The sequence below is a fragment of the Pseudogymnoascus verrucosus genome (genome assembly GCF_001662655.1).
Source record: "Pseudogymnoascus verrucosus strain UAMH 10579 unplaced genomic scaffold scaffold_31, whole genome shotgun sequence".
Taxonomy (NCBI): Eukaryota; Fungi; Ascomycota; class Leotiomycetes; order Thelebolales; family Thelebolaceae; genus Pseudogymnoascus; species Pseudogymnoascus verrucosus.
In genome coordinates, this window is record NW_017263682.1 from 188,804 (window position 1) to 213,552 (window position 24,749).

At 53.0% G+C, this 24,749-nt stretch overlaps 8 protein-coding genes across 8 annotated transcripts; 3 read left to right on the forward strand and 5 right to left on the reverse strand.

Annotated features, from left to right (window-relative positions):
* Positions 1 to 5: 5 nt before the first annotated feature.
* On the reverse strand, positions 6 to 2,750 carry VE01_06614 (uncharacterized protein). The gene is made up of 2 exons (XM_018276056.2): positions 1,450 to 2,750; positions 6 to 1,386 (listed from the first exon to the last, which is right to left on the reverse strand). The coding sequence occupies exons 1-2, from the start codon at positions 1,747 to 1,749 to the stop codon at positions 112 to 114; spliced, it is 1,575 nt and encodes a 524-aa protein (XP_018129100.1). The 5' UTR covers positions 1,750 to 2,750; the 3' UTR covers positions 6 to 111.
* A 1,209-nt stretch (positions 2,751 to 3,959) lies between these two features.
* PRP5 (pre-mRNA processing RNA-helicase) lies at positions 3,960 to 8,001 on the reverse strand. The gene is made up of 4 exons (XM_059463816.1): positions 7,712 to 8,001; positions 7,346 to 7,657; positions 6,865 to 7,291; positions 3,960 to 6,810 (listed from the first exon to the last, which is right to left on the reverse strand). The coding sequence occupies exons 1-4, from the start codon at positions 7,865 to 7,867 to the stop codon at positions 4,139 to 4,141; spliced, it is 3,567 nt and encodes a 1,188-aa protein (XP_059319587.1). The 5' UTR covers positions 7,868 to 8,001; the 3' UTR covers positions 3,960 to 4,138.
* A 186-nt stretch (positions 8,002 to 8,187) lies between these two features.
* On the forward strand, positions 8,188 to 9,638 carry VE01_06616 (uncharacterized protein). Its single transcript, XM_018276058.2, has 3 exons — positions 8,188 to 8,851; positions 8,911 to 9,222; positions 9,278 to 9,638. The coding sequence occupies exons 1-3, from the start codon at positions 8,291 to 8,293 to the stop codon at positions 9,377 to 9,379; spliced, it is 975 nt and encodes a 324-aa protein (XP_018129098.1). The 5' UTR covers positions 8,188 to 8,290; the 3' UTR covers positions 9,380 to 9,638.
* Positions 9,639 to 9,876: 238 nt separating this feature from the next.
* On the reverse strand, positions 9,877 to 12,298 carry CLF1 (NineTeen Complex (NTC) component). Its single transcript, XM_018276059.2, has one exon. The coding sequence runs from the start codon at positions 12,022 to 12,024 to the stop codon at positions 10,009 to 10,011; it is 2,016 nt and encodes a 671-aa protein (XP_018129099.1). The 5' UTR covers positions 12,025 to 12,298; the 3' UTR covers positions 9,877 to 10,008.
* Positions 12,299 to 12,502: 204 nt separating this feature from the next.
* VE01_06619 (uncharacterized protein) lies at positions 12,503 to 14,951 on the forward strand. The gene is made up of 3 exons (XM_018276060.2): positions 12,503 to 13,343; positions 13,391 to 13,940; positions 14,006 to 14,951. The coding sequence occupies exons 1-3, from the start codon at positions 12,823 to 12,825 to the stop codon at positions 14,750 to 14,752; spliced, it is 1,818 nt and encodes a 605-aa protein (XP_018129065.2). The 5' UTR covers positions 12,503 to 12,822; the 3' UTR covers positions 14,753 to 14,951.
* Positions 14,952 to 15,226: 275 nt separating this feature from the next.
* VE01_06620 (uncharacterized protein) lies at positions 15,227 to 16,756 on the reverse strand. Its single transcript, XM_018276061.2, has 2 exons — positions 15,831 to 16,756; positions 15,227 to 15,784 (listed from the first exon to the last, which is right to left on the reverse strand). The coding sequence occupies exons 1-2, from the start codon at positions 16,598 to 16,600 to the stop codon at positions 15,295 to 15,297; spliced, it is 1,260 nt and encodes a 419-aa protein (XP_018129041.1). The 5' UTR covers positions 16,601 to 16,756; the 3' UTR covers positions 15,227 to 15,294.
* Positions 16,757 to 17,042: 286 nt separating this feature from the next.
* On the forward strand, positions 17,043 to 19,325 carry PRP31 (U4/U6-U5 snRNP complex subunit prp31). The gene is made up of 2 exons (XM_018276062.2): positions 17,043 to 17,582; positions 17,674 to 19,325. The coding sequence occupies exons 1-2, from the start codon at positions 17,262 to 17,264 to the stop codon at positions 19,114 to 19,116; spliced, it is 1,764 nt and encodes a 587-aa protein (XP_018129040.1). The 5' UTR covers positions 17,043 to 17,261; the 3' UTR covers positions 19,117 to 19,325.
* A 321-nt stretch (positions 19,326 to 19,646) lies between these two features.
* VE01_06622 (uncharacterized protein) lies at positions 19,647 to 23,027 on the reverse strand. Its single transcript, XM_018276063.2, has one exon. The coding sequence runs from the start codon at positions 22,718 to 22,720 to the stop codon at positions 21,326 to 21,328; it is 1,395 nt and encodes a 464-aa protein (XP_018129039.1). The 5' UTR covers positions 22,721 to 23,027; the 3' UTR covers positions 19,647 to 21,325.
* Between the last annotated feature and the right edge of the window lie 1,722 nt (positions 23,028 to 24,749).

Consider the following 24,749-nt stretch of genomic DNA (forward strand, 5'->3'; position numbering starts at 1 on the left):
ATCCAAACAGCCATCCATAAAAAATAACCCCCTCAACACCTGCGCCTTTCCAACACACGAAAGTCCCACACAAGTATACCTATATCTCTAACATCCGTAACAGGATATTTTCTAGATCCCATTATTCGCGCACGTGAACACGCCACCAACAGCATTCGCCGCATAACTATCCATGATACTCTGCACCGACACATACGTCCCAACAGTGAGGAAAAAGAACCCCACACCGATGATGAAGATATTCAGCGCAAGCACCGAGTACCCATACACGCTCTGCTCATGCAGCCACCTGACGCCTCCATCAACGCGACGCATACGGATATATGCCACGCCCCAGAAGATGAATCCGAAGAAGGAGTCAAAGAGCGAGGACATCAGGGAGAGCAGGTCAGAGAAGAACGGGATGACCTCCGCGATGATGAAAGCCCCTAGCCACGTCAGGGCGAGGATACCAGCCCAAGCGGACCATCCAACGACGGTATGCGAGGACTTATGGATGGTGCCCTCGAAGATGCGGAAGAAGATGAAACGGGCGGAGACGGTGGCGTAGAGGACGCCGAGGAAGATGAGAGTGGGGATCATGAAGGAGAAGGACACCTTCTTGTAGATCTCGTTTCCGAGGGAGCCGAAGGCGGGGGCGGTCATGTACTGGTTCCCGGTGTAGACGTAGATGACAGCGCCGACGATGGAGAAGACGATGACCTCGGCGATGGTGACGGCCCAGAGGGCTTTGGGGAAGTCCTTGGGCTCGCGCATTTCGGCGATGAAGCTGGGGAGGGTGATTTGTCCGATGAAGGTGTAGGAGATGTTGAGGAAGGCGGACATGGCGGCTACGAAGGACGTGCCGGGGAGGGGGAAGGCGGTGTAGATTGGTGCGCCGAGTTCCTCGGTGAAGCCGAGGGGTTTGTCTTCGAGGCCGGAGAAGATGGTGGCTAGGAGGACGGAGACGAAAGTGAAGAAGGCGGTGGCGCAGGCGATTTTGGAGAGCGCGTCGAAGGTGCGGGGGAGAGAACAGAACCAGCAGATGATGGTGGAGATCACCGCGAAGACGACGGTGCATTGGCTGTGGTGCGTCATGGTGTTGAGGTACTTGGCGGTCACCAGGACGTGGAGGCCCTGGATGAAGGTGTTGTTAAGGATGAACATGACGGCCGTGGCATACCAGACCCAGGTTTTACCCCAGAACAGCATTTGCCCGATGTCACATACGTCCCTGACCTCGGGGTGACGGAGACAGAACTCCCAGAGCACGAGGGACGTGTAGAGCACGACGGCTGCCACGACGACGGTCAGGATCAGTCCGGGGACCAGTCCGAGGATGGAGTAGGACCAGGGAAATGACATGATGGCCAGGCAGATGTATTCTGAGAAGAGGAGGAAGGCAGTCTAGGTGAGAAGGTTAATATCTGAGCCCCCCTAAAAACACGCAGCGCGCGATTGAACGCTTACCTTTTGCCAGCTGCAAGTACGATACTGCAGCGCATTCCCCGACTCCAACTCAAGCTGCTTCTCCAGCACATCCTGTCCATTGACCGAGTCCGAGTCCGAGAAGTCGGCGCCCCTCAGATGGGGGAGGACTGGCGCAATTCTAGCACCGACTTTGAGGCCGCCCTTTCGGGTCCTGTTGCCCTCATCGGTGATGAGGATGCCGCCTTCGATACGCTTCTCCTGGGCCATCGGGGCGGTTGGGGAAAACGTGTAGTTTGGTAGAGAGGATTCGGAATCATCGTGGTTCGGATTCAGCGCCATTTTCGACTGGGCCAATGCACGATTGGCTCGAAGTGGGCTTGGGGGTCAGATAGGACGACGGAAACGTTCTGCATTTACCGCCGTAAGGATACTGCGATTGGGGCGCGAGCCTTTTCCTGTTTGTTTTTCAAGAAAGGTTATTCTTCTTGAGTTCTGGAGAGTATGGGGCGGACAGCAACAACTGATGATCGGCGAAAGATTTGCCTGGACCCTTATGAAACTTGATTGACGTTGAGTTAAGAAACCCGGGAAGCTAGAAAAGTAAATTTCCAGAAAAACTGTCGAAAGGGATAGATAGAGAAGAAGAGGAGAGAATCGGCGGCGAGCTAAGCAGGTTTAATAAGTAAAGAAAGTAGAGTAGAGTATTAAAGTAATCCCAGAGGGCAAGGGTAGTGGGAGGTACATTTGGCTCGCAGGATTCCTAAAGCGGTACCAAGAAGTGTCCAGGGAAGGTAGGTCGATCCAATGCACGCCACGCCGCCTTTCATCATGCCTAAGCCATTGGCCGACACGGTGTCCCCGACTATGGAATTAGGGAGTCTCTACTGTCAGGACTAAGGGAAAGTTGAGTTAGTAAGGGTACATAGTTTCTGTAAGAGTAGTAGTTGGGGGATGTCTGAGTATGTCTGAGAATGTCTGAGGATACCTCATATCTCGCCGACAAGACGAGCCTGTCGCGTGGGGTTTACGTAGACCATGTAGCTATGGGGCATGGCCAGTGGGTGCACCCTTGGAAACGCCACAGGCCAGAATGAGACAGTATGGACAGGATAGTAAAGTTAGTAAAGTTAGATCCAGATAGCTCAGTCCAGAGTCCCATCACAAACCCACCGTAGTCCTCCAACAGCCAGTCAACATCACCACAAACACCACAAACACCACAAACAACCATACTATACTCTCTCTGCAAAAACCCTTTAAAAGAAACCGGGAAACAATCTCTCCATACAACGTATACTCCCCTACTCTCTCCAGAAACACACACACCCTTTCCCCCCCACCCTTCCCACCTCGCTGCCCCCACACACCCACTCCCACTACGTCAGTTACGGATCCCCCAACACCTCCAACAGTCCCTCCCCCCAACCATGTGTCGCCAAGCCCGCCCCATCTCCAGTCCGCCCCATCATAGCGGCTGTCAAAGTGGAACACTGCTGCTCCACAAGGCGAGGACCGGAAGTGGTTGTTGTGGCGGGCGGGCAGGCAGCGTAAGCAAGCACGCAAAGCCCGCCGTCGTCGCCGTCTATGGGAGAGGGAGAGCCGCGGCAAACCAAAACTTTACTTGCCGGGACTGTTGCGCAATTGGGAACGGGATGATATGGGAGGCGGATACTGACGTGCCTCCCAAGCCGGCTGCCCTGCCACGGAAACGCCGTCACCACTCGGATGGCGCACCCTCAGCCCGTTTTTTTGCTTGTCTTGCCCTGCGGCGTATGCTTAGCGAGTGCGAAGGCGAGAGGCCAAGGTTGTTTGTTTTGCCCAGAGTGTCGGGATGACGATTTAGCGCGGTGCATGACTGGTTGGATATGGGTGAGATGGTGAATCAGAAAATCCCCCATTCCCATCCCGGTCTCAGTCTCACAGTGCCAACCTGTGTGTGAGTGGCTGGCATTGCGATCCTACGGCGTGTTAACGGGATTACTCTGTTTTCTGCACGAGTACGTATCTTACTTCCACCAACAGCAACTACAGGATTAAAGATGCTCTCAACACGGCACGGTACTGTACCCAATATCACCAGGCGGTACGGTACTCGGACCCGCGCGCGCACACATGGGCGCCCTGTCTGTCGCATTTCGCAAGGGCAGGGTAACTTACGCTGCAGTACCGGCGCTGGGAGTGGGAGATGGGCGATGTTGCCATCCGCGTCATGTCGCCGAGCTCGCATTCCTTTTTCTGACGTGATTGCCGGGTTGGATGGTGAAAAACTTGGTCCATGCACCCCACAGTCCCACCACCCACACCACCCGCCCGAAGCCAGACAGTTCAGTGTTAGTGGTGGCCCTGTGCGTTTCACTCCGCGTGCAGGGGACGCCAAGGCTGGACTATGCTCGGAGGGGAGGTGGGTGCTGGGAACGAAACCCTGATGTCTGGCTGGTGATGGGATGGTGATGGGATGAAATGTTGGGGGTTTGGAGGGGGATGGACGAATTACATGGAACTTGTGGACGGATTATATGCAGTCACTCAGAAAGAAATGTGAGTTATATCTTCCTTGAGTCGATCATGGGATGGGCCACGACTCGCTGTTGACAACGTTACATGCATGCTATGTTTGAGACTGTGCTCGGTTTGGTATATTCTGCTGATATTTCAGAGACAAGAAGACATCTCGTGACCGCCGCCGCCCATGCGCCATTTTGGTATCTCAATAATATAGCTACACCTCCTAAGTAACCGTGTATCTCCCCCCAACAGGCGCCCTACTATCCACCTCCGCCGCCGCCATCGTCCCCTCCTTCAACAACCGCATTAGCTCCCTCATAGCGTTCGTGACCACGAGCTCCGTATCCCCTTCAACCAGGATATACAATTTCGGGTCCCCACCCGCCTGCACCTCCTTGCCCGCCGGATAGAAGCTCCCCTTCGTGGTGATGCTAGTCCCTGTCGCCTCCAGGATCTTGGCCACATTAGTGCGATTCGTGACAGCCCAGCGCGCCTTCTGCGGGAAATCGTTGATCTCGAGCGTCGCGTGGAACGCGCCCGCGTCGGGGCCCTTGTTATCGATCGGCACCCCCGAGCGCAGCTGCCCGGTCTTGTTGAGGCGCGAGTTGATCGCGTCGATGGCAGATGCCACCTTGTCCAGGGGGTTCTTGGAGCCGGAGCCCGCGGCTGCGGTCTCGGTGCGGTGGACGGTAATCTTACCGTCCAGATCAATGCCCTTGGGTACCCCCACGAGCTGCGCTGGTGCTGCAGGTGCAGGGGTCGTTGCTGACTGGACAGTCGAGGCGGCCTTGAGGAGGATCTCGTCGTCGCCCTTCTCTTCTTTTTCTTCTTCGTCGTCGCCTTCGGTCTTGTGCGTCTTACGCTCGCGCATCCGTGCGGCTTCACGCTCCTGGTCGAGGCGCTCTAGACCCTTGCCGCCGAATCCTGAGCTGTCTTGCGACTTGCCCGTCTTAACCTTGGCTCTGAAGGCTTTCCTCATTTCATTGAGGCGTTCTGGAACGGGCTGCCCGCTTTGTTCCAGGGCCTTCGATATGCCAACTGAGTATTGCTCTTGATCCCCTGTGATGAATGTAACTGCTGTGCCCGTATTACCCGCTCTACCAGTTCGGCCAGCTCTGTGAACATAATCCTCCAGATGGTTGGGCGCATCATAGTTGACAACGAGTTTCAGCTGCTTCACGTCCAATCCACGTGCAGCAACCGAGGTAGCAATCATAATTGGCGTTACACCAGCCTTGAAGTCGTCGATGGTGGAATCTCGGTCAATTTGATCTTTGCCACCGTGAATCGACATGCAGGGGTAGCCCTTTCGCATGAGATCCTTCAGTAAATCGTCGGCTTTCTCCTGTCGGTCGACAAACACGAGGGTGCGCGCATCTTCGTCCTTGTCGTAGAGTTCGCCCAATAGCTCCAGTAGGCGGATAAATTTGTCATCCTCCTCACGGACTTCTACTATCTGGGTGATTTCGGGTGCGACTACACTCCTTCCACCGACAGTGATTTCCACGGGATCATTCAAGGTTTTCTTGGCGAGGGCATCCATAATCCTTGGCATGGTAGCGGAAAACATGATGGTCTGCCTATTAGGGCGGATATTGGCGAAGATCTTCATGACTTGCGGCTCGAAGCCCATATCGAACATACGGTCGGCTTCGTCGAGGACAACGTATGTCACACGCCTCAGGTTAGTTACCCGGCCAGAGTTTGCAGCGAGGAGATCAATCATGCGGCCAGGAGTGCACACAATTATCTCGGCACCGCGCTTGAGCTCAGCAATTTGATCTTTGATAGGGGCACCGCCATAGGCGCAAACAGCACGAAGATTCATAGATTTTAGAAATGGCTTGGCCTCCTTGTGAATCTGTGTTGCAAGTTCTCTTGTTGGTGTCATGATTAGACCGATAGGTCCGTCCGAGCCTTCAAGAGGCGGTTGATCACGTATGTGTCGGAACATAGGTAACATGAAGGCCATTGTCTTTCCTGATCCAGTCTTAGCCACACCGATCACATCCCGACCTGACATGATGGCTGGGAGAGCTTGCATCTGAATAGCAGTAGGGCGTTCGTAGCCAAGCCTCTTGATAACATCCAGTGACTGAATATTGAGACCGCACTGTGACCATTTTTGCACGGGTATTGGTACGTTCTTTCCCGACACCTTAATACCATCGAGCTCGAGACGTAGATCTGCAAGTGCAGCTTCGGTCATCCCAGCAAGCTCAGCTGGCTCAGTGTAGAAGTTCTTCCGGAATGGCGCCAGGTCCAGCTTTGCGTAGTTGATCACTGGCAAATCCTTCTTCTTTCGTACTTTGCTAGCCATAGCCAGAATATCTTCGGGCTCCGAATCCAATGTTCCAACCTGGTCCTCTTCGTCACCAAAGATTGGTTCCGGTTCTTGTTGGCTCTTGCTCTTGTTCTTATTGAAATTGGTTGTAGTCTTTGGCGCCGCAAAGGGGTCTCCCATTTCCTCCATGAAAGCATCCAGAGGATCAACTTCATCCTCTTCTTCTTCTGGTGCAGGCTGCTCAGGTGCTGCTTCAGGGGCTTCAGCCATTGCGACATCGGCAGCTGCGCCTTCGGCCTGTTCAGCCTGTAAACGTTCTTCTCGTCGTTCAGCTGCAGCTCGGGCTGCTGCTGCGGCCTCTTCTTCAGTCCCAGCTTCCATGTCGACATCGTCGTCATCATCGCTCTTCTCGTCACCGTTAGCCTGCGCAGTATCTTCGTCTTCATTGATTGCCACGGGAAGGGACGGTAGCTTTTCAAGTTTCTTCCTCATTCCTTCATCATCCCCAAACACCAAACCCCTCTTTGCTGAAGGTTTCTCTTGGTCCTGGGCAGACTTGGCCCCGAGGCCAAATGCGCTCAGATTGCCACGAGCTTTGGGTAATGCGGAAGCTATTGGTTCAGTTAGAAACGTTGTCGATACAGTTATGGGCAGGTGCAGCTTACCTTTTGAAGAACTGGAAAAAGCTGGTAGGGATTTGTCAGCTAGAGCACCGTTCGTCGCAGGTAGTGAAGTAGCAGACGTTTGAGCAATATCAATGCCTGGGGTATTCTTGTTAAGAGCAGCAGCAGCATTTAGTTTTTCGGAGGCTCTTCTTGCAATTGCTTTGGGGTCAAACTTTCCAGCATATGGCGCAGGTGAGCCTGGAGATGCCGTGTCAGCCAACAGTGCTGGCGACCCAGGGGTCGCACTCGGCGAGCCATTGGCCTTCACGTCAATTTGGTCCAGCAGTTTCCGCGTGCCACCTGCTTCAAGCTTCTCTTTCTGCTCCTTCTGCTCAGCAACCTTCTTTTTCCAGGCTTCTAACTTTGCCAGTCTCTCTGCCTTCTTTTGTTCGTCAGTTGGTCCGCTGGGCGCTGGAGGTTGTTCGGCCTGGAGAAGTTTGTTAGATTGGTTCTCAAATTGATAAAGGGCTGTGGAACATACAGCATTGCGCTTTCCGTCAGGCTCACGGTTTGTCCTACTATCACGACCATCATCAGGTCTAGAACGTGAGTATGAGTTAGTTTGATCCTCGTGGCGTCTATTAAGCCTGTCACGGGAGTCATCTCGCCTGTCCCTGTAATCTCGATCACGGCTTCGGCGTCGCCTTCGGTCTGGAGAGCGTTCTCTGTCTAGGTGCCTCTCTCTAGAGGGTCTGCGGTCTCGAGACCTATCTCGTCGTCTATAGCCATCGTCTCTTCGACCTATTGAGCGATCTCGTTGGCGGGGTAAATCGCGTGAATCTCGGTGGCGTCGCTTGAAATTGTCGTTAGCAAAAGAACTCTTCTGATACTCATGACGACTTCTTACATCGATGCTGCGAGAACGGCTCCTCCGACGTGGCGCCCCTCGTGGGTCATCCCGACGGTCTCTGTCGTGTCGAATGTCATCGTCTCTTCTGCTTCTTTTGGAAGAGTGGTGAGATCCTGTAGCCGATGGTGAGCGAGAATCCCTTCGACGCGCCATGGCTGCGCCGTTATGACTTAAGTGAGAAGTACTCTGATAAGCTTCTCGCAATTCTCAACTATATTTCTACCGTCGTTCCGTGCGAGTGCCGTATAAATCAGACTGGTGACTGGGTTATAATTCCCAGGTTGAAGTATTGAGTGTCTGTCGCAACATGAACTTGAACTCACAAGGCAAATGCTTAAATTGCACTATTGGTTCACTTCGGTCGCCGTATGTCCCATTGGAGTAAAGGCCTAAAAGCTCCCAGGTCCACTTGAGCTCGCGTGATAGGGTACATCGTCGGCAGTACTCCAGCCTCCTCGTTGTTTCAGGGACAACTGAGACGTCCACGAAGTCCTTTCAGAGATCGAGACTTGGTCGTCGCCAATATACAGAATATATCTCCATTGAAGAACACAGAACTTGGATCGCAGCATTGTCATGTTTTCCGCAATCGGCAGAGCAGCAATTGGGAGGATTGGGGGAGGTAGATCAACAGCACGCGTCCCGCAACAGATCCAGCGCGTCCAGATCACGCAGAGTGGAAAGAATGCGCTGCAATCAGAATTCCAAGGACGCGCTCTTGTCATTCTCTCCAGCAAGCGCCTTTACAGCGCTTCTACCACCAAGCCAGCCAAGCCAGCTTCAGATAAGCCAGCTAAGAAAGGCGCCTCTACCACTACCAAGAAGGCCGTGAAGAAACCGGCAGCAAAGAAGGCGAAGAAGGAGCTGACCGAGAAGCAGCAAGAGAAGAAGGAGGCGGATGCTGTTAGGGCGAAGGTACAGGCACAGAAGAAGAAGGAGAGGAAGGTCGTGGAGGATGGGAAAGCCAAAATTCGAGAGCTGAAGGCCAAGGTCTTGACTCCACCAAAGCAGCTCCCTGCTACTGCCTGGACAGTATTGAACTCAGAGTCCATCTCGCAGAACCCGGGGCTTCCACTGGCAGAGTTGGTCAAAGATGCGGCCGCCAGATACAAGACTCTAGATACATCTACACGAGAGGTGAGTCCATTCTGATACTGTTCCCAGTGGCACTACAAGGTCTATGCTGACATTCGTAGACCTATAACCAAAAGGCCAACGCAAATAAGGCCTCAAATGATGCAAGCTACGAAGCCTGGGTGGCATCTCTATCCCCTCAACAGATCTACGACTCAAACCATGCCCAGCAACGCTTAAAGCACCTTGGCCTGATAAGACCAGGAAAGCATCTGAAGATCGATGACCCCAGAATCCCCAAGAGACCTTTGCCCGCATACATACTTTTCGTCAAGGAGAGATACGCCAGCGGCGACTTCAAGGGAATCTCTCCAGTCGAGGCAGCGAAGGTTCTGGCCCAGGAGTTCAAGGCCCTATCAGAATCCGAGAAGAAGGTGCGTTTTGTATGAGCTAATCCACGAGAAGCCAAGAACTGACACTTCTACGCAGTTATATGAGGACCTCGCTGTGGCAGAGCGCGAAAGATATGCCAAGGAGATGACCAACACTTTCGGGACAACCAGGCCAGTCGCATCATCGGTCTCGTCGTAAATATGTGAATATTGTTGAAATTAGCTTTTGCGATGCGAGCCCTTCTCCTTTGGCCCTATGTCGATGTATGATTTTTAGCCCTTATGGTATACAATTCCGGAGCTGTCCGTGGCGGAAGCGGTTTGTACTGTAGATGAGAGACGCTTGCAATCTCACCAGGCGGGTTAGCTCTTTGCTGGGTTCTGACGATACGATTAGTGGTTGTGTACGATGCTGTTCTCCTTTCTTTATTTATGGGATGAGAGGGGAAGGGGGTGGGTGGAAGGCGCGGGGGCTTTCGTCTTTTATGGGAATAATTATATCAGAATCAAGAGCTTTACATTGTTGACTTGAAGCTCTTGACCATGTGAGTAGCGTTTTCTGTCTAATGGCCGATCTCTTGGGCAACTATTCAGCCCGATGCCAGCGTGGTGCAATGTTCGTTGATATTAAAGGGCTTCGAGACTATTGAGCCATTACAGAGATCAGGATACGTGAGGGGGTATAGAGGACATGTATATGAATACAATTGCTAGTGTTGATAAACCAACTACTTAAAGTGCATTTACATTCAACAATAGACCACAAATATTTATGTCCAAACTTCGATTTCATTAGTACGATCTTTGTAGATACCAGCACCGCCATTCTTACACGCCCCCACCCTTCTCCTTCCACAGCCTTGCAGCTTCCATAAGCCCACCAAGCCTCTTCTTCCCCTCTTCCTCGTCCGGGAACACATAATCCACATACTCCTCATAGGTATCATCGTCCATCTTCCTCCTCCTCTTCGTCTTCCTCGGCTGCTTCTTCGTCAGCTGCTCCTGGCTCGCCTCATCGCCATGAGTCATCTCAAAGCTTAGGTGTGCTGCCAACAGTGCCGCCCTCTCTTCCTTCAAATCCCTTTCTTTCATGCTCTTGTGTGCACGCTCGAATACCTTCCTCGCTCTGTCCTTCGCAGCGTCACTAATCGGCCTCTCTTCTTCTTCTCCTTCCTCTTCCTCGTCGGGAATGTTGATCTCAAAGTGCGCATACGAGATCCAGACCTTCACGTGTCCTGTCTTCTCTAATAACCTTTCATACAGACTCCTTGTGCGCTCGTACTCTCCCTCTTCCTCCTCAAAGTCGATATAGCTCTTCCATACTAGTTCTGGCATATCAAGCATTTGTTGGTCAACAGCCAGCTCATACACGGCTCGTGCCCTCTCCAGATCATCCAGTCCGCGCTCCAGCTCTGCGAACCTAATCCAAGCTGATGAGTTCGCAGGGTTGAACATGAGCGCCTTCTCATACAGCGTCCTGCATCGCGCAAACTCGAACAACTTGAGTTCTAGAGCGACATATCCAGTGAACAGCTTATCTTTCGGGCACATCCCAATCGCCTGCCCCAGCATCTTCCTCGCCTTCCCCAAATCCTTTTGGCGGACCTCAAACATCGCCGCAAGGAGCCAGATCTTGGCGAATGTGAACTTCTTATGTGGAACCAGGCGCATGCATTCGGCGTACACCTGGCGCGCCCTAGATACATCACCAGCTTCCATCTCTTCCCAGATGGCGTAGAAGATCCACAGATAAATGTACCGCCTCCAATGCCTCTTTTCCTGACTCGGAGGTAGTTGTGCAATGGCCCGTTCATATACGTCGCGCACCCTGTCCAGATCACCTGATGTCTCTTCCAAGCGCGCGTAATCGATCCAGGTATCATAGTTCTTCGAGTTCTCCTTGAGTTGTTCTTCGTACTGCACCCGGCGTTTCGATAATATGACGTCCTCCACACCCTCGCGATCACCGAACTGCTTCTCGAAAGTCGTATATGACTTGTGTAAAGCTAAGGATTTCGATCTTGGGAGGCGATCTAAGGAGTATTTGTAGATGGCGCGGGCGCGCTCGTATTCCTTGAGTTTGGCTTCGTAACGTGCGTATGCGATGAAGAGTCGCTCGTCCATAAAGTCTTCTCCCAGAGCTTCAACGGCCATACCGAAAACCTCGCGCACCAGATCACTCGTTCCGTACTCCTCCTCAAAGCGTGTCCACTTAATCCAGTTTCTTGGCTCCGGGTGTACTGTGGTGAAGCGCGCAAAGATATCTCGGGCTCGCTGGTATTCCCCATAGCGCTTCTCAAGCTTAATGTAACTGCTCCACGCCGCCTCATCTGGCTCCCAGCTCATCCAGCGCTCAAACACCTGTCTTGTTCCGGGGATATTTCCTAGCATCTCCTCCATATAGGCATATTTGTACCAGAGCTTATCCACGCGGGGTAGAATCGTGACCGCTCTGTCCAGCAAATTCCTCGCATGGTTGATATTCCTCGTCTTCATCTCCGCCTCGATATATCGTATCCACAGCGTAACACTCGTCGAGTCCACATCCAGCGCTCTCTCGAAGATACTCCTCGCGCGCTTGAACTCTTTTTGCTCCAGTTCCCATTGCGCATAGCGCATCCAATTGTTCATATTAATGCGGTTTCGTTGCACATAGTCCTCAAACTCCTTCCTCTTCCGGCCCTGGAACTCATGAAGCTCCTCTAAATCGGCGAAGCGCTGCGTAGGCGCTTGAAGGCCAGGCTCTTGTCGGTCGACGGCCTCGCGCAGAAGCTGTTCGGCGGAGATTTGCTGCGGCGCGGGGGCCTTGTTTTTGACCCGGGGCGGGCCACGGGAGGACTCCATGATGGCGGTGGAGAAGGAGAGCGTGGAGGAGTGAGGTTGTTGGGTTGTGGACTTGGATTGGTTTTGTTAGATATTTGATATACTTTTGGGTCGCGAGGTAGACACGCCAAGAAAGCACACTTTAAACTAGCGGCCGCTTAATGTTTGATAGCATAGCCAACAAGCGCCTTATAATATAGGCAGAACTTATTCTGAGAGTTTTATAAAGTACTGCATTTACTCTTGAAGGTGAGCCAACTCGGTCACCATAGGCGGTAATTATCATAAGTTTTTGGGGAAGCCTGTTGTGATTCCAAATGGCTTCTTTGCCAATTCTCCGCCAAGCGCCGTCAGCTTCAACACTCTAAAGGACAAGCATTAATGTCAGTCTCATTCTGTGCATGGTATTGATCAGCTTAACCGAGCCAATACCACCTCAATGGACGATTAGTGTAGTGGTTATCACGTTTCCTTTACAAAGTCATCAGACGCGGAAAAGGTCGCAGGTTCGATCCCTGCATCGTTCATAACATTTTGCTTCCTTTTTGTTCGGGTTTGTTTTATTTTTGCTTCCCTTTTGCTTCTTGCGACTGTTCTCAGGTGGTCGCGGTAGCTATCCCGTAATTTTTACGTTACTTCGTGGTTATTTGGGTAACGGTGGTCGTGACCATCCGGTCCACCTCTTATCCGTCCTTGCTTCCTTGGACCTTGGACTTGGACCTTCACATACCGCATTGGCCGCGAAGCAGCAGGTGGCAATGCAATCGCTGAGGAAGCGCCAACCAGTATACAGAGAGGTAAACAGATGAATCGCCAGCAATGATGGAGGCCGAGGCAGTTCTTCACCAGCAAATTCCCTCGGGGTATCGCAATCTGCAACCTCAGGTGTCTCATGGTCTCCAGCACGGCCAGCCTCACATGTCTCACCAAAGTCTAGGGCCACAGAATGGGCTTGATCTGAGCGGCCTTGATGATAACGACGCAGTGTTTCAACAAGACTTGCAGAGTTTGCAGAGTGCCTCGCATACCCAGGTCTTTCATTCGCCAAACACGTTTGATGGTAATCATGGACATCGACATATGCACCACCAGCCTTCTGGGAGCCCGCATACCCCTCAGCAACACCAACCTCACCACCCCTTCCTAACACCGACCCATCTGCAACACAATGCAATTGCGAAATTGCAGGAAGATGAAGATATCTTTGGGTCTCCCGGCGTCTCGGACCAGAAGAGCAATGGCCATTTAAGCACCCGGGTCGTTGCGGACCCTCCGAACATTGCTGAATGGCGCAAGAAGCTATTCGATGTGGACGAAATGATAACCTTGAGTCAAGACCAGTAGGTAATACGAACTCTCATGCGATTACAATTATTAACAGCAGCAGGTTCGAAACATACTTTGCGCATGTCGACAACGTCTACTCTCATCGCTCGACACAACGATATAAACGCAAGCCATTCGTCTCTCACTATTGGGATTGCCGGTTGAAAGGACGCCCGCCGGGCACACCCAAGTCCGAAGATCCGAATAAGAAGAAGCGCAAGCGTGTGGCACGCGAGCGCGATCTATGCGATGTCAAGATCAAGATCACAGAGTACTTTCCCGGAGCCATGTTGCGCCCGGACTTTGTCCCTGATGGAGGTCAGAGCATTGATGGAAATAATAATGGAGAATTCTACTCGCCCAACGCCACTGCAGGGTTAGCCGTTCAAGACTCCCGGCGGCCTTATGGTAGTTCTGGTGAACAAGGCCACCCGGGAAGCACTGGCGAACGATTCTACACAATACAACGGGTCAATGGTAATGGCGGGAACGGTAAAGGAGATGGAATTGCTGGGCCTCATAAACACACGCTAGAAGAAAGCGACAGGGTCAAGAAGAACAGCGTCCAACGCTTTCTCATGAAAAGAGATAAAGAAGAAAAAAAATCCATGGTTAGTTACACTTGTCATGCTCTACATTTCCCCATGTCCTAGTCAGGCCCTCTAACACGTATCAGAAATCAACCACCAGGAAGGCCAGCGGTGCAGCTCTCGTGACGACGCGCAGACACTCCAAGGACCAAGATCTCAAACTTTTTGGAACATGCAGCAGCCCCTACGTACAGCGAGTCTGGATCGCCCTAGAAGCCAAAGACATTCCATACCAATATATCGAAGTCGACCCCTTGAGGAAACCCGCCGCTCACCTTGAAATCAACCCCGCCGGCCCTGTTCCCACCCTCCGCCACGGCAACTGGGGATGCAGTGACTCCACTGTGCTCCTAGAGTATCTCGACGATCTCAGCCTCGGCATCCCCCTGATGCCAAGCGACCCATGTTTGCGAGCTACGGCGCGTCTCTGGGCAGATCACGTAAACCGCGCCGTGGTTCCGGCGTTCTACACGGTGCTACAGTTCAGCCCAGCGGACAAGACGCTCGAGGCGGTATCGACGCTACAGGATGAGATCAACAAGATGGTTGAGGCAGCGGACGCCGAGGGTCCATTCTTCCTCGGCGCGACGCTCGGACACGTCGACGTCGTGTTCGCGCCGTGGATGCTAAGGTGTAGCCGCATGCTCAAGAAGTTCCGCGGGTGGCCAGATCCAGAGCCGGGGAGCCGCTGGGAGAGGTGGGTTGGTGCTGTGGAAGGGTGTGAGGCGGTTAGGGCGACGGTCTGTGGAGAGGATGTGTATGAGGATGCGTTTTCGCGTTGGACGCAGGGGAAGGGGACAGAGGTTGAGGATGGGGGGTATGGAGTTCCGTGAGGGAGTTGTTGGGTTAGGAGTTTTGTATGTTGTGGCGCTCAGGACGATCCGGACATGTGGAAACGATTTATGTGGCGTTTGTGGGATTGGAGTTTATCGAGCGGTTCTATGATGGGCTGAGTGAGTATGGTTGGGTTTACGATACTGTTGGGTAATATTATTATACGGCAAAGGACTATATGAATGCAAATGTTTGGTCTATACGAGCTAAAGGTGTACAAGTGACCTGGATTTGTTCCACCTTTTTAGGGGCGTTTTCTCCGTGCCAATTCTAAATCCCTATATCGCCAATCCTTCCTCCTCCTTCACCAGTTCTACAGCAGTCTTAATTTGACTGGGTTACTCGGGCGCTGTAGTACATTCTCACAGGACATACTCGTGCGAGGTATTTTCGGACGAGAGTGTATCGAGGTAGTTGACAAATCGGGGTTGGTTAGATAGAGAATTTGCATCAGGTTTCCAATAGAGGCGCTTCAACCTTCAAAATTATCGTAAGTCATTAAGAGTACCGCAGACTAGAAACTATCCGCGGCCATTACAAATTACCCACTCAAGCTCTCAATCTCCATCACTTCCCTCGCCATTTCAAGCTGCTCATCCGTCTTACAAATAAGCACCTTATGCTGTCCCTTCCCACTAACATCCCGCACCACGTCATCGCCTCCCCCTTTCCCATTCGCCTCTTCCCCAATTGCAAACCCCAAACAAGCGCATTGCTCAACAACTCTCCTCCTCAGCTCAGCACCCTTCTCGCCAATCCCGCCAGCAAAGACCAGAGCATCTACCTCGCCATGGAGGCTAACGTAGTACGCGCCTATAAAGCCACAGATCCGGTCAACAAACAAATCAAACGCCAGCTTCTTCGCAGGGTCCTTGTCATACCCCGCGCTGATGGCACCGAAGTCCGTCGTGCCTGTCAGCGCTTTCCAGCCGGACTGCTTGTTTAGTATGTCCTCAGCGCGCGAGACGTGGAGCTCTTTTGTTGAGGCGGGTGATAGCTTGCCTACATCTGAAGCATAGTGGAAGACGAGACTATAGCTATTAGGCGCTGTAAAATCTTCATTGACAAAGCACTTACCTAGGATCTACGCTCCCGCTTCGCGTCGCCCCTGGAAGCCCCGCCAGAGGCGTGAGTCCCATACTCGTATCCCAGCTCTTACCCCCCTTAACCGCACACGCACTCGCTCCAGATCCAAGGTGCAGTGCGATCAAGCTAGTCTCCTCTGGCTTCTTGCCCAAGAATCCTGCCACGGCACGTGTGATAAATGAATATGACAACCCATGGAACCCATACTTCCGCAGCCCATTCTTGCGCGCCACTTCTTGATTGATCGGATACGTGCGGACATGCTCCGGTAAGCCCCGATGGAACTGTGTGTCAAAGCAGGCAATGTTGCGCGTGCCTGGCAGCTCGTCAAGACAGCTACGCACTATTGATAGGGCCGGCGCATTGTGAAGTGGTGCCAGGCTACTCAGTTCTTCCAGAGTCTGGAGTGTCTCCTTCGTGATCGGCTGCTGCTTGGAGTAGTCTCCACCATGCACAACCCGGTGGCAGACATGGGTTATATCCTCCTTGCGTGCTAGCTCGGTGAGTTTTGAGTCATTTACCAGCTCATCTAGGAGGATCGAGAACGCTGCGCCTTGGTCCTTGACGTCCTGTTGCTGCTCCTTTCCTTTGGACACTGTAGTGGAGCCGCGGGTATATGATAGCTTCGCTGGCGGGGCTGTCAGCCCATCGAGCTGAGCTTCTGCAATTTGGTGTGGTTCCGAGGAGGAGAGTGTATAGACGCTGACTTTGACGGAGGAGGAGCCCGCATTGACGGCGAGGATTAGCGGCTTGGTAGGCATGGCGTTTCAACACGTCAAAGATGCAAAAGTTAGGCTTCAATTGGGTAGTGGAGATACTGAATATTGGATCAGATCAGGAAAGGTGAGCCCAGCCTGGGTCGTTTGTTGATAGAGGGGGAGCATAATGACGTCAGGTATCATGACCCCTCCTCCTTGTCCCCGCTTGCACCCTCCCACCCCTTACGAGGCCCTTTCGATCCCATACGAGTCCAATTGCTACCTTTTATTCCAAAATGAAACTATTGAAATCTAGAACTCCTCAGCCCCCTATGTACACAATAAGTACCACCCTGCCCCATGGATGAAGGGTCACTAGGGGCGTAAACATTTCGTCAAAGGCGCCAAAAAGCTACCTCAGGGCGTAGCCTGACCCTCAGGACAGGGTTGATTAAGAAGACACATTGCCATGGAATTTCTTTTAATATTTAACGCGTAGTTTTGGTGAAATGGTCCAATATTATCATAATCTGTTGCTTTATTGTCATCGTACTACTCTCATTCTATCACAAGGCTGCTATTTAGAGCTCTCAGCCTTGTCCGAGGCGCGCTAAACCAAATCACACTAGCGCGAGGCGACGACAATTATTGTCACGCCCGTAGCCTTCCAAATATTCCAACGCAACACAGCAACCTCGTTCACTCTCAAGACTTATACGTCAAGATGTCGACTCTTGCCGATGAACTTCTGAACGACTTTGAGGACTCGGGCTCAGAGGGGGAGGCCGAGACCGAGAATGGCGGCCTTTTCCCCGAGGCGGACGGGCATGCGCCGACAACCAACGGGAATGGCGAGACTATGGAGCTTGATGGGGATGAGGAGGAGATGGAAGAGGATGAGGACATGACGGGCGCGGGCAATGCGATAGATGTGATGGATGATGAAGAGGCGACGAAGGCCAAGGTCGAGAAGATGCAGCTCGGAGGCGTAGATGATGTGCGCAGCGTCGCGGGTCTGATGAAGACTCTCGAGCCAGTATTAGAGGTCAGTACTCCCCTCCTTCCCAGCCACTTCTCTGAACAGAGGTTTACATCATCTATCTGTACTAGTCCTGACATCTTCCGCGCGCCTACAGAAGATATCATATTTCCAGAACCTACCAGCAGACAAGCAAACAACACACGTCGGCTCGATTGAGGACAACCCCGAGTACCACCTCCTAACCCAATCGAACACGCTCTCAACATCCATCGACAACGAGATCATCCTCGTCCACAAGTTCATCCGAGACCACTACTCCACGCGCTTCCCCGAGCTGGAGACTATGGTCCAAAACCCGCTCGACTACGCCAAAGTCGTCGCCATAATCGGCAACGGCCCCATGAACAGCGAGAACATCAAGCGCCTCCAAACCTCCACCGACAACATCCTCGGCACCACCCTCCGCGCCGTTCTCGACGGCCCCTCCCTCATGATTGTCACCGTCGAAGCAACCACCACCAAAGGCCGCGCCCTCACCCCCCCGGAACTCTCCCGCGTCCTCCGCGCCTGCGAAATGACCCTCTCCCTCGACCGCGCCAAGCGCACTTTAACCGACTACGTGCAATCGCGGATGACTCTCTTCGCCCCCAACCTCACCGCCCTAATCGGCTCTCTCACCGCAGCGCAACTCCTCAACTTCGCCGGCGGCCTGACTGGTCTCGCCAAAACACCAGCCTGCAACCTCGCATCCCTCGGCTCTAAGAAGACTGCCGGGACTGGCTTCGCCACAAACGTCGGAGCCCGCCAACAAGGATTCCTCTACCACTCCCCGATCATCGCCGGTGTCCCCCCCGACCTCCGCCGCCAAGCCCAGCGCATCGTCGCCGCGAAACTCGTCCTCGCCGCCCGCGTAGACAGGGTCCACTCCTCCCCCTCCGGCGCCACCGGCGAAGAGCTCAAAGCAGCCTGCCTCGAGCGACTGGAGAAACTCACCATCCCCCCTCCCAACAAAGGTGCGCGCGCATTACCAGCGCCAGATGACAAGCCGTCCCGTAAGCGGGGAGGGAGGCGCGCGAGAAAGGCCAAGGAGGCTACTGCTATGACGGATCTGAGGAAGGCGCAGAATAGGATGGTGTTTGGGAAGGAGGAGGTTGAAGGGGGGGGTGATAAGCAGGGTGTTGAGGAGGGGAGGGTTAGGAGGTTACAGATTGATCCGCGCACGCGCGCGAAGCTGGGGAAGAAGAATCCGGGGTGGGGTGCTGCGACGCCCGCGCCTGGCAGCGGAACGGCGTCGAGTCTGCGCGGATTTGGTGGCGGGGTTGGGGCGATGGATCTTAGAGGGAAGGGACTTCGGGGTAGTGGAGTTGGTGCAGCGGGTACGGCGAGTAGTGTTGTTTTTACGCCGGTTCAGGGGCTGGAGCTGGTGGATCCGAAGATTAGAGATGAGGTTGCCAGGAAGAGGAAGGCGGAGGAGGAGGGGTGGTTTAAGGGGGGGACGTTTACGCAGGTTGGTGGTGGGAATGGGGGGTTCAAGGTGCCGGATGCGAAGAGGGTGAAGAGTGGGATGGGACCGCCGGCGGCGCCTGGGGGTGGTTAAAGAGTTGGGAGATGAAGAGGAGGTGTATGTTTTGTGTATTATAGTTGGGGCGTTTTGGCATTTTCGGCGAATGGGTGGGAGGGATGTAGATGGATATCCGCGCGGATCTTGGGCCGCTGCGAGGCACGGCGATGGGGGGAGATATGGCGAGATGGGATTGTGGAGGGGAGAGAGGACTTGAAATGGGGAGTGCATCACAGAATCGGATGGGGAGGGTGGGAGTTGTACTCTACAAACTTAACAACACGAGTTACTCGTTCTCATTTCGAAGAATTTTACACGTTTCACACACAAGTTCTCATGGGCCCCCTTTGAAATGGGGAACAAGTCAGGGAGCTTGATGGGAAAGTTGTGGGAGTTCTACTCTACAGATTTACATAAGTTAACTACTCCGCCATCCAAATAATTGCCGCATATTTCACAAGTTTTCAATTATCACACCTCATAGTCACAGTCAAATCACACACATCATAATCACAGCCCCAAAGTACTCAAAAAAGGTAATGGCAGGTAAAAAAAATCTAGAATTCATCATTCCCAACTTTTCCCTCCCCCCACCAATAGTATTGCCAGTTCAGCATGCATACAAACATGCATGCATGCATTCGTGCAAACATACAAACAAGCGAGCAAGCCTGCGTACAAGCAAGCCTACGAACAAACGAACAAGCATGCATGCATACAAACATACACGCTGTTTCAAAGTCCCTTGCCCTGCCGATCCATCAATCGCTGGTTGCGCGCTCATCGCTGTGCGTGTAAAACAAACAAAATACAAGTCCCCATTCCCCTTTCCCCTTCAAACCGGAGGAAGAGAAGGCAAAAAAGTGATATAAAGATAAAATAAAAACAGACCAAAAGAAAACCACCCCCGACGGAGCGTGAGCTCAAACTCTTTTGTTTTGGGAAAGAACAAAGACGAGACAAGATTAAAAGATGAAGGAAGGAATTAGAGATTAAAAAAAAGCTATAATAGTAATAATGCCTAAGAGCAATCCACAAAAAACACCACCGTAACCAAGGCCCGTTTTCAAACAGTGCCCTAGAATCCATCCCATTCCCATTCCCATACACCACCGCCCAGTTACAACAAAAAGCCATCCCATCCATCCATCCCCACCCAAAAAAAAAAGAAGAATACCAAGTACAAGAAGAAAAAGCCGCACACAAAAAAAGATAATTTTTTGAAAGCATTAAAAAGACCTTAAAGCCACCCCAGTCCACACCATCCTCCCATAAAAGAGACAACGCTGCTTTTTTCGCCAATAAAACACCCTTTTCATTTCCTCCCAAAAACAAAAAGTAGAGTTGGCATAAGAGCCGCCATCCCATCCCGTGTAAAAACGCCCAAACAAAAACAAAAAGCCGCCCTAGCCCAGCCCAGCCCAGCCCCCAGCGCCAAAATGCACCGTTTGTTCGTTTGTTCGTTTTGGTTTTGTTGTTACACCAGATATCCCATACCATCCAAAACACCAATCCCATAAAAAAGACAGAAAAGGAGACCACCAAAAAGCAAAAGACCATCCATCCCATCCAAAACACCAAAAAAAACCCAAAAAAGCCACCAAGAACACCAAATCCAAAAAGAGTCAAAAATCCAATCCAATCCAATCCAAAGCAAAGCGCCATTTCAATCCAATCCCAAATCCATTTTTTTGTGTGCTGTGTGCCTTTCTTTTTCTTTTCTTTTTCTCAAAAAAATCGCATCGCTGGTTGGCTGCCTTGCGTCGTCAAAAGAACGCGCCGCCCGCCAACTGCCGCTGTGGCGTCCATCCATCGTCGGTTCGGTTGTCTTTGTCCGACAGAAAGTGCGGGGCGTGGGTGTGGGTGTGGCAACTCACGTCGCACAAGCCCATGTCGCACGAACACACCCGTCCGTCGGTTCGGTCGGGAGTATAAATCAACGACCGACCGACCGATCGACAGACCACCGAGGAGACGCCCAAAAAAACGTAAGTAATAAAAAAGTGTAAGTTGATGATAATCCAGTCATTCGAAGCGTAAAAAAGAAGTTGATCAAGAAAGAGGTGATTAAAAAAACAACCACGCGGACAGGTATCCAGAGCGTCCACAAAAACGCATCAAGCGAATCAGTCGACGGAAAAATCGGAAGAGCGTGAAGCGGGCAAGGGACGAAAAGTCGAGAACAAAGGGACCAGAAAAGCCAAAAGCGCAAGGCACAGGGAACAGCAATAAGGTCACACAGACCCTACAACCTCCCCGGCCCCGGCGTCCCCTCCTCGCTCTCGGCGCTCCCCCCCCTCTCCTCATGCTCCACCGCCGCCGCCAGCGCATCAAGCCCCTGATTATCCGCCCTCTCCCCTCTCCCCTGCCACCTCCCAACCTCCTGCATCTGCCTCGCCTGCAAACGTACCATATCGCGACTCAACCCCCTCCCCTCCCTCCTCATCGCCACTGCCGCCGAGCTCGCGCCCTTGCGGAGTCCACGACGACCGCCTGGTCCGCCAGATGAAGAAGAAGAGGTAGATGGACGAGGACGGCGCGAGTCCTTGTAGTGCGTCTCGAGGTGCTGTTTCATGTTATCGGCGCGGGTGAACTTCTTAGGGCAGCCGGGGAAGGCGCACTGGATGCCCTTCTCGCAGGTGTGGATCTTGGAGTGGCGCGAGGCGTGGCCGGAGGTCGTGAATGTCTTTTCGCAGCCCACGGCGTCGGCGTAGCGGCAGTGATACCTCTTGGTTCCCGAGGCAGTCACCGTGGTTGCTGGAGGCGGCGCGAAGGCGGGGATCTGCGGGACCATGTGTCCCTGCGACGCGGCGTAGGCCGCCATGGCGGGGTCGTGGTAGTGCTGCTCGTGGTAGTGGTGAGAGTGCATTGGGACGCCGTGGGGGGCGGGGAGGGTGCCAGGGAAGCGCGGGAGAGGGACCTGGGACGGCTTGGCGTAGCCGTCGAAGTGGCGGGATCCGGGCTCGAATTGCGTGGGGTCGGGATACATTGATCCTGGGCCCATGGAGCTGAACGATGCGTTGCGCGAGACTGGGTATCCGTACTCTGGGAGGGCGTCGCGCGGGGTGGAAGGCGAGACAGGGTCGACGGTAGCGATGCTATCTCTCGAGCCGCAGCGGAACAACTGCGGCGTAGGCGGGGAAGCCTGGCGCCCGTGCCTTGGTCTCACGCCATCATGGTAAGAATGTCTCCTATCCTCACCCATATGATGATAATACTCCCTCGCCGACGCACTCATCGGGTTCGCCGACAGCGGCGCGCGCATCTCGGGCGCCGAGAACGGGTCCTGCGCGTGGTCGTCCTCGCGCGCGTTCGTGGCCAGGTCCCAGTAGGTTCTGCGGCGGCGTAGCTCGGGGATGGGAGGAGCGCGTTGGTCGGGGCCGAGGGGGGGGAGCTGGATGGGCGAGTGGTGGTGCGCGGGGGAGGCGTGGGGGGAGCGCTGGCGCAGGGGGAGGGAGAGGCTCAGGTCCTGCGGTTGCCAGGGCGGGAGGGGGGCGCCGACGCGGCGGCGCTCGGGGATGCTGATTGTGTGCGGGCTGGGGAGGGTGCGGGGGGAGACGGGCTCGGAGGAGGCGGCGTGGCAGAGGATGTCGATGTCACGGCCGGACTTGTTGCGTATCCGCAAGGGGTTGGAAGCCATGTTTGGCGTGTGTGTGTTGTGTGTTGTTTGTGTGTGATGCTTGTGAGAGTTGGAGATGTGATGTTGGGAGTGGGTGAGAGTTTGTGGAGAGTGGTGAGTGTGGTGATACGGTTGGTGGGTTTAAGCAGCGTCCTATGAGACCGGCTGACGGGGTGGCTGCGTTCTTATAGAATGTGAAGTTCGGCGGGAGAGGGTAGAGAGTGGGTGTCAGAGGTGAAGTGGGCAGATAGATAGTTAGCGGAGCGGACAGGGCTGGTGGGGAGGGGGAGGGAGGGAGTGAGGTAGAGTGGCAGTGGCAGTAGTGGTAGTGGCAGTGAGTAGTGGAGTTGGAAGGTAAAAGGCAAGTAAGTATAGTTTTAGTATAGTTTAGAGTAGTTTAGATACAGTTGGACTACATGACAAATACAAGTAGCAGGTACAAGACACTAGTTAAGGTGCAAAGCATAAAGCGTAATGTTAAGTGTATAGCATGGGTAGAGTGTGGGTCGAGCAGGGGTGGAATATGGGTAGATATGGGTAGAGTGTGGGTATTAGGTGGGTACTGTCTGGGTATACATAAAGTAGAACAAATGTATGGGACGATGTGCGATGAACGATTTCCGATGTGCAAGGGCGATTGGCGATGGGGATTTTTATGGGTATGGGGAGGGAGTTAGAAGAGGGGGGTGTGGGTTAGGAAGGAAAGAGAGAGGGGCTATTTTGATGTGGCGTGTGAGTTTTTAGTTAGTGTTGTTTGTGTCTGTCTTTTACGTTAGTAACTGATCTAGTAAAAGTGGTAAAGGTGATAAAGTGGTCTAGCTGGTGTGAGTGATGTGGTTAGAAGCAGCGAGATCGTTGGATAGCGACGTTGAATATTGGGTAGAGTAATGTACTATTTTTGAGGATCGTAGGATAGCAATTGCACGTACGATGTATGCAAAAGTTGGATCTGTGATTAGAGCAGCTAGCTGCAAAAAAATATTGAAGAATTTTCGTGTATGCGTGCGAAGTTTACGTACGTGCAGTGGTGGTCGGTCGTGCCTGCCTGCCTCTCCTAACAGCAACACCTCACAAAACGGGGTTATTCTCATTACTACAACCACCACATCCCCATCCATCCTCATCCTCGCTCACCCACTGCATCCCCCTCCCAAAACGGGGCTCTTCGGGGCCATCGCCCTCTCTGCAATACGCCCACATCCAACTATGCAGGCTATAATTGCCAATATCCGTTTCCTGTGCCACTACAGTCCCATCATAGGCCCCTTATAGAAGATTCCCTTTCTGCAGGACAGGACCAGTGCCCACATGAGGAAGCAAAAAAGGGGGTTTTGAGAGGGGGTAAGTGATAGATGATAGATCATTACGGAGACCTAAACAGAACGGTGTCTGTCTGCAGCAGCAGCATGATGTTGTTGTCGTTGTCGACAGTGGCGCTGCTGTCTTCGGTGTATGACATGCTGCTGCAGATTATTATTGTAGTTAGTAGTAGGAGTAGTGTAGTAGTGTGCAGATTTCCCTCCCCCCTGGACACCGGTCCCTACCTGGGGTGTGTATGTGGGTGGATGTATTCGACAGTACAAATCCTGTACCTTTCTCATACGATTGGGGCGCCGGGGGGGGGGGAGCAGCAGCAAGGGACGAAAGGCGCAAACGTTAAAATGGGACTTGACACTTAACTCACAATAGATTGTCAGGCAGCCAGTCAGTCGGTCGGTCAGTCAGTCCGTCATCTGCAATGTCTGCTGCGAGCATAGGATCATCATCGTAAAGGAAGTGAGTGAATGGTACTTGCGGCCAGACTGCACTAGAGTACGTACAGCTGGTTGTTACTTGTTCTCTTCTCAACCAGAGTTGTGCGGCGGTATGGCATGGTATGGTATGGTACGGTATTCTATGGTTATGGATGGTACCTAGAAATGGGTCTACGAAAAGGGCCCATCTCGACCCCCAAGCTGGTTGTGGTGGTGGCTATTTGTGTGTCGAATGTTAATTTGTGTGCATGTATGTGTGGTATAGCAACCGGGGGACCACACGCTCAGAGCTAACT

Bases quoted from the DNA above. Each gene is read 5' to 3' on its own strand.
- VE01_06616 (XM_018276058.2), top strand. From the start codon at position 8,291: ATGTTTTCCGCAATCGGCAGAGCAGCAATTGGGAGGATTGGGGGAGGT. The intron at 8,852-8,910 runs GTGAGTCCATTC...TGACATTCGTAG, and splicing joins TAGATACATCTACACGAGAG to ACCTATAACCAAAAGGCCAA. The intron at 9,223-9,277 runs GTGCGTTTTGTA...ACTTCTACGCAG, and splicing joins TATCAGAATCCGAGAAGAAG to TTATATGAGGACCTCGCTGT.
- VE01_06619 (XM_018276060.2), top strand. From the start codon at position 12,823: ATGATGGAGGCCGAGGCAGTTCTTCACCAGCAAATTCCCTCGGGGTAT. The intron at 13,344-13,390 runs GTAGGTAATACG...TAACAGCAGCAG, and splicing joins ATAACCTTGAGTCAAGACCA to GTTCGAAACATACTTTGCGC. The intron at 13,941-14,005 runs GTTAGTTACACT...AACACGTATCAG, and splicing joins AAGAAGAAAAAAAATCCATG to AAATCAACCACCAGGAAGGC.
- VE01_06620 (XM_018276061.2), bottom strand. From the start codon at position 16,600: ATGCCTACCAAGCCGCTAATCCTCGCCGTCAATGCGGGCTCCTCCTCC. The intron at 15,785-15,830 runs GTAAGTGCTTTG...TAATAGCTATAG, and splicing joins AGCGGGAGCGTAGATCCTAG to TCTCGTCTTCCACTATGCTT.
- VE01_06622 (XM_018276063.2), bottom strand. From the start codon at position 22,720: ATGGCTTCCAACCCCTTGCGGATACGCAACAAGTCCGGCCGTGACATC.
- PRP31 (XM_018276062.2), top strand. From the start codon at position 17,262: ATGTCGACTCTTGCCGATGAACTTCTGAACGACTTTGAGGACTCGGGC. The intron at 17,583-17,673 runs GTCAGTACTCCC...GCGCGCCTACAG, and splicing joins CTCTCGAGCCAGTATTAGAG to AAGATATCATATTTCCAGAA.
- PRP5 (XM_059463816.1), bottom strand. From the start codon at position 7,867: ATGGCGCGTCGAAGGGATTCTCGCTCACCATCGGCTACAGGATCTCAC. The intron at 7,292-7,345 runs GTATGTTCCACA...AAACTTCTCCAG, and splicing joins CTGACGGAAAGCGCAATGCT to GCCGAACAACCTCCAGCGCC. The intron at 6,811-6,864 runs GTAAGCTGCACC...CTGAACCAATAG, and splicing joins TTTTTCCAGTTCTTCAAAAG to CTTCCGCATTACCCAAAGCT.
- VE01_06614 (XM_018276056.2), bottom strand. From the start codon at position 1,749: ATGGCGCTGAATCCGAACCACGATGATTCCGAATCCTCTCTACCAAAC. The intron at 1,387-1,449 runs GTAAGCGTTCAA...CTTCTCACCTAG, and splicing joins GTACTTGCAGCTGGCAAAAG to ACTGCCTTCCTCCTCTTCTC.
- CLF1 (XM_018276059.2), bottom strand. From the start codon at position 12,024: ATGGAGTCCTCCCGTGGCCCGCCCCGGGTCAAAAACAAGGCCCCCGCG.